The sequence below is a fragment of the Lepus europaeus genome, chromosome 4 (assembly GCF_033115175.1).
Source record: "Lepus europaeus isolate LE1 chromosome 4, mLepTim1.pri, whole genome shotgun sequence".
Taxonomy (NCBI): Eukaryota; Metazoa; Chordata; class Mammalia; order Lagomorpha; family Leporidae; genus Lepus; species Lepus europaeus.
The window spans coordinates 119,386,435-119,395,548 of record NC_084830.1 but is presented as its reverse complement, the minus strand read 5'-3'; the positions used below and the strand labels follow the sequence as shown (position 1 = coordinate 119,395,548).

The window sequence follows — 9,114 nt, the reverse complement described above, 5'->3', positions numbered from 1 at the left end:
AGTTGTCATTTTTTTCCATGATTTTGCCCATTGTTTGCATAAACAGTCAAAGTACCCTTTAGAAATCAAACCCACAAGACCCTAAATGAACTCCTCAGTGCACATACTCTTTTAAGTATTGTGTGGTTTCAAAAATTGAAAGGTGAACTTCATTGTACCTAAGAAAACCATTCACTCACTCTCCAAAGCCTCAATTTTTCTGTCTCCTAGGAACGTAAATGGAATTTCAGAAGCAAGAAAAACCGGAGAGGACCATTCTTTAAAGCAATGAACAAATCCTCCTTTTGAAATAATGTATTAAATTCAGAAATAAATTTATAGGGAGACATTGCAAAGACAACTGACATTGTCTGAGAAAAAGTGTTTGTAATCTTTGTGTTCTATATTTATATTTTAGAAGGACCTCCCATCTATCCTGAACATCTAAGATACTTAAACTTTTTCTATCTTAACTATTTCATAGTTAACTTTTAACTAAATAAACTATAAAAAAACTCTAGGTATTCTGTCAAAATCTTTTGATATTGGAAAAAACATTCCTCTCTTACACTTTGCCACTGGACACAGTACATATAGATCAGGTGCTGTGTGGAGCTAATCAGGGTCATGCTTGCTTGCATGAGTTTTGTTAAAATTGTCATTTCTGGATTTTCTACATTGCTTTGTGTTATTAACTAACCACCTGAAAAATAACTTCTTAGCAAAAATTTCTTTGTTCCCCATGTACTGTCATGTTCAGAAGTCACTCCATTTCTAAATTCCAATATAATTGATTCCTTATGTTGAAGCAAGCAAAGAGACTGGCCAAGTTGGTTTTTCAGATCTCTGCCTTGAAATCCCTATCCTGCTCCCAATACATGACTATCTTCTAGAGTCCAATGGACATTTCTTCCCATTAAACCATCAGTTACCTTAATAAGACAGGCATTGATCGATCACCTTTAAGTAACATGTCTGTATGTCATCGCAAATAATATTTCATAAGCACAGGGCCATCTCAATAGCATGCCAACCTTAACAATGAAGAGGAGGAGTACCGGATATGACCACTTCTGAGTGAAATGACTGGCAATGCTATTGAATCTAAGAATATCTTCTACATAATTTCCCTCTGAGTAGTATTCATACTAAGCATATAAAATGGAACACTCATTCTCAATCTTGCTAGCATGTATACAAATCATTTGCATTTCAACTGGCAAACCAAAAGGACCTCAGTGTATTCAATACTTAGCAGAAGCAACCCAAATGGTATGAAATGGACCATAGGATAGGCCAGCAACTAAGGTATTTTAGCATCACTTTTGTCCTGGATTGATTTGTTTTCCAAGTCCTACATCAGGCTGTACAACTGGTTTGAGGAGGAATCTAGTCCTTGCTTCCCATGGGAGGCCATATTTTAGTTCACATAATAAAGCCAATAGACAATGTTGAAGAAGGAAAAAACCACTGGGAAGAATATGCGGGACCACCGATCTATGGCATTCACATCAGTCAAGTCGGGGATGGTGATTTTCAGTTGGGAGGCACGTCTCCGCAGACGACTTTTCTTTTGTGCCACGTGTCGTTCCAGAGCATTTCGGCCAAAGCTATGCCTGGGTAAGCCAGCTTTTCGATACTGGATGCTGGAGGCATCATAGGCCAGCATTGTGCTTCTGGGGTCTCCAAGTCCCATCACAGCCTCAGATGTGGCCATTTCATTTTTTATCTCTAGAGTGCTCAGTAAGATGTTCTCATGGGGGTCCATCTGCAAAGGAGAGAAAAAAAGATCAACAAGGGAAATCAAAACAATGTTTGTTGGTTCTTATCATGCAAGGCATTGAGATAGGCATACTAGGTAGGATTTATTACAGTACTAAAGACAGCTAATTTTGTAGTGACATTATCTGAATTTGAATTATGACTCCACCACTCTAAGTTATTTGAGTTAGTTTTGCTGCCTATTACACGGTTTAATCATCCAAACCTACAGGACTGCTATAATGATATAATGACACAATAGACTATTGCTAGCGTCATTTTCATTATTTCTAACAGATAGAAGGATGAAACCTATTTAAAGAATTTATAGTACTGATATGAACACATAAAAATTAATCTGTACAAGGTGTGAAGTAGCGTCAGGGGATTAATTACTGAGTTGTGCTCATCATAGCCCAAATCTAGATGAATTATTGATAAAGCCAGAACCAGAAGGAGTGGGTAACTATCAAGTACATCCTGTATGAGGGTACTAGAAAGAGGTCATGCAAAATGAAATTCAAAATTCATGTTTAATTCTTGAAATTTGAGCAGTTTTCTCACACCATGTATTTTCCATATATTCTGAAATATCTTTGCATGAAACTAAGCCCATACTTTGAGTTCTGTTTCTCCCCAAACTTTCTGAAGTGCTCAGTAAAAATCAGAATTTTGTATAACCACATTTCATTGATGGTTCTTAAACAACCTCAGTTATGAGATATTAACTTAAATGTTCAGTGTTCATGTAATCAGGGTAAGGGAATAGTTTTAAAACAAGCTAAATGCAAGCCACATATTACTTTGCAACACACAGTGGCATTCAGAACAAACTCTTGGTGGTGGAGGTGAGTGAGGAACAGGACTGATTTGAGAGGGAACAGTCAGGGTGTGGTTAGAGAAGATCCTGAGCTCAGAATCGTCTGCTCAACTGAATTCTAGTCCTTCCGAGTTGAATTAATTTGGCTGTGTGCAGAGAAAAATCATTTCTTGGATTATTTCTTCTTGCAATGCTAAAAACATAATTTCATAATTTCCAAATAGTATGACTCCAAAAAACTTTTGCTATGTTAGAAGGGAACACTTGGGTTACTTATATTTTAGAGGTCTCTCTCGATTATTATAGTTAATAAAGTCTATCACAACAAATTATTCATAGGACTATATATATTTTTAAAAATTTCTGTACTTTACAAACAAAATTAGAAAGCAATAAACAGAGATAGAGAAACTGTTAGAGACATTGTTTTCTATTTGCTTCTTCACTTGTCAAATGCCTTCAACAGCCAAGGCTGAGCCAGTCTGAAGCCAAGAACCTGGAACTTCAGCATGGTTTCCCATGTGGAGGGTAAGGACCTACGTATTTGAGCCACCACCTGCTGCCGCCTTGAGTATGCATTAGTAGGAATCTGAATCTGAAATGGAGTAGCTGCGTCTTGAACTAGGATTTCTGATATGGGATGTGAGCCCTCCCAGCAGTGACCCAACCACTTCACTAAAATAATTGCCCAGGATTCTATTTATTTTGGTGGTCAATCAGGAGGTACTAGTTTAAGTAAATTTTAAATAATAATAAATTAAGGGCCAGCGCCGTGGCTTAACAGGCTAATCCTCCGCCTTGCGGCGCTGGCACACCGGGTTCTAGTCCCGGTTGGGGCACTGGATTCTATCCCGGTTGCCCCTCTTCCAGGCCAGCTCTCTGCTATGGCCCGGGAAGGCAGTGGAGGATGGCCCAAGTGCTTGGGCCCTGCACCCCATGGGAGACCAGGAGAAGCACCTGGCTCCTGGCTTCGGATCAGCGTGATGTGCCGGCCGCAGCAGCCATTGGAGGGTGAACCAACGGCAAAAGGAAGACCTTTCTTTCTGTCTCTCTCTCTCTCACTATCCACTCTGCCTGTCAAAAAAATAAAAATAATAATAATAATAATAATAAATTAAGGAAGAAATGGCCAATAGGTGCAGATGAAACAGGTAAACAAGGGATATAATCAAACATATTTAAAAGATCCAATGTTCTGGGATTGATTAATTATAAAGAAGGCTAAAAGAATGTTGCCAAGATGATGTATTAACAATTAGCTTTCAAATGTGATGTAGTGATTCTGTATTATAAATTCATTTTTAAGATGCTGTGAGAAAAAGCAGCTATAAAAATGCTGGGATGTAATAACTGACTAATTAATCTCTGCCCCCTGATCAGTGATTCTGCATGCTCGGTTTATTGTAGCATTTTGTTTACTGGGAATACTTAACAGATTAATTTGTAGGTAAGGTTTTAAGTTTTGTACACTAAACTAAGCCAACATTGAAACATATTTGTCAAGGCAGAGCCAGGAATGTCTTTCTTGATGGGTTTCCGACCCCCAGAGAGGAAAGGGACAGTTTAAAAGTCCCTTCTATATGCCAGTGCGTGAAGCAGTAGTTTCTCTGAATGCTCACAGGCATCCTTTGAAAAGACATTCTTTTCTTAGGTTATAAGTGAGGACAGTCAGCAAATTTCCCGAAGTCACCCGGTTACTAACTAGTGAAGGTGGAATTCTATCTTCACTGAGAGAGTCCGAAAGACTGATGGAGATAGATCAGATTCCAACGTTCAAGGAAGGCGAAGTTGAAGGAAATGGGAAACAACTGCTCTTTGCTATTTCAACACTGGAATTTTCTGTTTTCCAAATTTTTAACTCTCCCTTTAACCACCTAGAACAGCAATGTTTTTGAAAAACTTCTTGCCCACTAGGCCTGATGATGTTCAAAAGTCTTCCTGTCAGTAACCACCATGATGTTTCTTTTTCTATTGAAAAAACAGCTACAATAAGAGCAGTTACAAGTTGAAACCAGACCAAGCTGAGTTAAAAATATAGAATAGTAAAAGCCATAAATAAAATCTATTGACAGCAATGGCTTATTACTGTGGAAAATTGATTCAAAGTTTAACAAATTGTTGTTGGATAATTCATTTAACTTTAGTGGATTTCTGTTGCATTCCTTATACAATTCAATAGTTGAATTAAATCATTCTTGAATGCCTTTTATTTTTCATTCATAAATTAAGGGGAAAAAAAGATGTAAATCCCGCTGACTAACTGGCAAGGTGTTGAGTATTACAGATAGAATGAATGGCGAGGAATTGCTGCTGTGTCCCCTTGGCAGCAGCAGTCTCCAGAAAGAATACTGGATTTGGAGTTCAGTGATTCCAGTTCTAGCTCCTCTTGTCACCTTTGACCTTGGAAAAAGTACTTAATCCCTTTGAATTTAGGTTTCTTCACCTGTATTGGTGTTTTAAAATAGGATTTAAGTAGATTACCTGAAATAAATCATGGGAGAACCTGGGGAAACTAAAGCAGTATGCCAAGTTGGCCATGATGATTTGCTATAAATGAAGCAAATATATGTGTGTGAGTGTGAATATTTGAGTGTGTGAGAGTGAGAGAGAGAGACAGGGAGATAGAGAGGCTACTGTGATATGGCAAAATAAATAATGAATAGCTATGCCTCAAAGAAAAATAGAAGCTAGCCCTCATAGCATATCTTGAATAATAGGTAGGCATGATGAGGCTTCTGTAGGTAAAGGCTGAAGTGGGAGGGTGGTAGTGATGGGGGAGGTATATCATTTATTATCAGTTCACGAAGTGCTGCTACTTTCTGTGTCTTTCATATCATCAGAATACTTCAAACTTAATATACAACTTCTTTCTTAGACTCAATTAAGGTCATTAATTGAAGAAATTAATCTAAACAGAAGATATTTACCCAGAAAAAAGATCTTACCTATAATCATGGAACTGTGATGTCTAGAAAGATAAATTACAAATAAAGATGATTGTGCTTTAACTGACAATGAACAGAGACATAGATAAAATCTAAACAGGTATAGTTCACAAGGCTGCACAGCAGGATTGAGCTGTCAGATACTGTTTGGACTACCTCATTGTGTTCTATGATAATCATTTTCTCAAATTTTCTTCAAATTGTTCTAATACCTAAAGAACACCTGGAGCTTTTTTATTAGAGGGGAAGGCATAGTACATTTCATTCCAGACTCAGAAGACCTAGGTTTTGATTCTGCACTGAGCCACTCACTAGCTTTGACAACTTGGGCCAACCATTCAATCTCTGAGTTCAGTTTTCTTATATGTAAAGAAGGAAAAATATCAATATTGGTTCCTAAAGTTGCTGGAGAGGATTCAATAACAAAATAAATTCAAAGCACTTAGTCTAGCTTTGCACGTAATAAATACTCAAAAAATAACTCATCTTGTTATAAAAGTGCACTAAATATACATAAAATCAATGTTTGATCTTTTACTGCTATTTAAATGCATGTACCAGTTAAATGAACCATAACTTTGACATCACCATATTTTTAAATTTTGTTTGGTTAATGTTAGGAAAATGGCACAGTTTTGTCTATGGCGCCGATCTACACCCTGACACCATCCTAGGCTCTAGCCCCCACTGCCATTCCTGGAAGCCAGGTGGCCACATGGTCCAACCACTGGTGTCAAGCTCCACCCCCATCCTAATGGGATTCGCTGCTCCTGCTTCTCTGCCCGCCCTCTGGCAACGTTTTAAAAGGACCTGTTCCTCTCTTGCTCTCTTTCAGCTCTCTAGCCTCCTCTCTTCTGCTCCCTTCTCTTGGCTCCTCTCCTCCTCTCGTCTCTCCTTCTCTTCTCTCCTCACTAGCTCCTCTCCTCTGTTTCTCTTACACTCTACTTTTCTCTTTCTCCTTCTTCGCCCGTTCCCTCCAGTCTGCTGGGTTCCCCTTTCCCTTACTCCAGTGTCTGCTGTATTTTGTGGCGGCCTTACACTGGTGCTGAAACCCGGGACCATACAGTTAATGCTTCTGTAAGCTGAGAACAATGGTTTGTCTATAGTACTTAGTACACCGTATGCATTCTATCTCTTCTCTTCCTTTTGGCTAAGATCAAGTACATGCATTCATTATCTTACACATAAGTTTAGAATGAGTTATCTACATTGCTAGTGAATAGAAGCTACCTTTTATTTCACGGGGAGACAGGGCAGGGGATACACAGACCCTAGCAGCATCCTACTGATCCCCCAGGAAAATGGAGCCCAGAGGCCAGGGTCAAAGAGGGAAACATTTCCAGTGCTGGTGTGGCACAGGGGGAGGTCCAGGCTTGCCCTTCCCTATGATACTTCGACATTCTGAAATGATCCTGGCCACTTGCCATTATCATTTTCTTGACATCTGTCCTCCCCACCACAACTCCACTTTTCGATCAGGCAGACACAACGTTTATCTCATTCACTATTGTGCATCTGGCAGGGAACCTGGCACACAGTAGGTGCTCAATAACTACCGGGTGATGAAATTAATTTTGCTACTATTAGCAACTCACTTCACCTTCCTGTGAGTCATCAGCCAGATGAATTTAATTTTGCTACATCAGTCTGAAGATAGGAGTTTCATGAGATCATCTCTTAAGTTCCCTTGCTACTCAAAAGTTTCTGTCTCCAGGGCAGCACAGATAGCTGAGAAAAACACATCTTCCATGGTGCCCTGGATCATGTCCCTCACAGATGTGCCATTTCTACCCCAGAGAGGGAATTGGTAGCTTTGGGAGCCGCTAGGAGGGAAGGCCTATACTTCCGGGGAAGAAAAGTCCTTGTCAAGGTCCCCGTGGGTGCCTAAAGGTCAACCAATGAGGATCAGACCCGCCTCAACCTTTAACCCCCATGCCCTGAATCTATAAAAGGAGCCCTCCCAATCTCTGACGCGCAACTTCCCCAGCCCCTGCTCTGTTGTTCTGTTGGAACTAGGGAACCTTGCCCGGGAGCGGAATCCTAGTAAAAGCCTGTGAATTAATTGATTCGTCTGCCTGGGAAGATTTGTTACACACCAGACACCTTGCAGGAATCGGAAGTCAGGACCAAGCATTTTACATTTTGATCTCTTTCAGGTATACTAGTAGCCCCTTGGAGAGTAAGAACAGAGAAGTTAGGAAACTTAATGTAAATTTCCCCAGTGAATAGGTGGCAGAGCAGGAATTACATTCAAGTCCCCCTTCACCTTGGCCTGCTGAGACAGAACAGTAACCACAACTGAGGCCACCCTGGTAGCACTCCTCTTTCTCCCTTGCCTCATCCTCCTCCCATCTGTTCCTCTCCTCAACTCTTCTCTCACTCACAAGCCAGCATGAGTTGGGTTTTCTGTGATTTGAGATCCAACGATTCCCAACTGAGAGGTGATACATCTCATTGAAGTTTTCCAACAACTGTGTAATATAGGCAGGACAGCAAATAAATTGGAGACACTTCACCTATAGTAATTTTAAATTAAAATTAAGGAAATTTATTAGTGTAACATAATTTTCATTATGAAGAACACTACTGGGTTTTAATCTTTTTAACTGGAACCTACAGAACCTAGCAGCTGCTATATTCCAGTGGCTGCTGATTAAACAGGCTGATCTTTCTTTTCCTTCCCTTGCCTTGTTTGTTTTCCCTTCTTTCAAAGGTCATGCACTCTGTTAGGAGTAAAGTTACAAGGTCAAGGGTAAAGGTAACAGAGGAGCTTGACAGCCTCCTCTACATTTGTTTAAAGGGCAGAATTGAACTCCTCCAGGTTATCTACCCTCAAGTTCCTTTACTTTCAGTCTCCTTTAATAAAATATTCTTGAAGAAAAAGGACTTTTAAAATCTAGATGCTAAATTCAATGCAATTATCCTTCCTTTTTTCCCCTCTGAAACAAGTGCAGATTTTTTTGAATAAAGATTTTTCTCAGGAAAACAGGAAATTCAGCAAACACACTGTATTTTACAACCTACATTAGTTTGTAGTTGGTCCTGATGCCACCTGGCGCGCCTGTCAAAAGGCACGAGCTGTGTAATGGGAACTAAGGAGTTCACTCCTCCACCAACACCAACAGGGGACTGCGTGCTGTCCCCTGAGAGAAGCCCAAGAGGAACAGAATTCGCCACCCTTCCAAGCGGCTCCTCCCTTTCCACTTGGGAGGATTTGCCGGAACTCTGCAGCTAGTTGGCACCGAAGACCCAGTGCAGCTCCTTCCCTCAAACACTCACTGCCTCTGGCCCAAAGTATCAACTAAGATCCTGGTCTGCCCTTCAGCAATTCTTGGGAGTGAATTTGCAAGTGGGTCTCCTTAACACCCACTTCCATTGCTGCCCTATTTCTAAAACTGGAGAGGGGGAAGACTGTCCTTCAAGTCACCTTAACCAGATCTTAAGGTTCATTTAAAACTACATAAAGTGCTTTAGGTCGTTAGAGATAGACATGATATAAATGCATGGTTTACGATTGAGAACAATAAATACATGGGTAAAAACAGCTCTAGCAAGATGACCTTGTGGCTCCTAGACTGGCAGGTAGGGTGATTCTTCCCCATTACCTTC

The 9,114-nt window shown here is 40.1% G+C and overlaps 1 protein-coding gene across 3 annotated transcripts in view; it reads right to left on the bottom strand.

Annotated features, from left to right (window-relative positions):
• Positions 1–1,399: 1,399 nt before the first annotated feature.
• The window catches only part of GABRB2 (gamma-aminobutyric acid type A receptor subunit beta2), a 316,460-nt gene continuing 308,745 nt past the window's right edge, over positions 1,400–9,114 (bottom strand). For 2 of the 3 annotated variants that reach the window (XM_062189679.1, XM_062189680.1), the window contains one exon: positions 1,400–1,747. In XM_062189679.1, coding sequence (XP_062045663.1) covers positions 1,400–1,747 — 348 coding nt within the window. Of the gene's footprint in view, positions 1,748–5,728; positions 5,735–9,114 lie in introns of all 3 variants that reach the window. The other variant, XM_062189681.1, reaches the window with a different exon arrangement.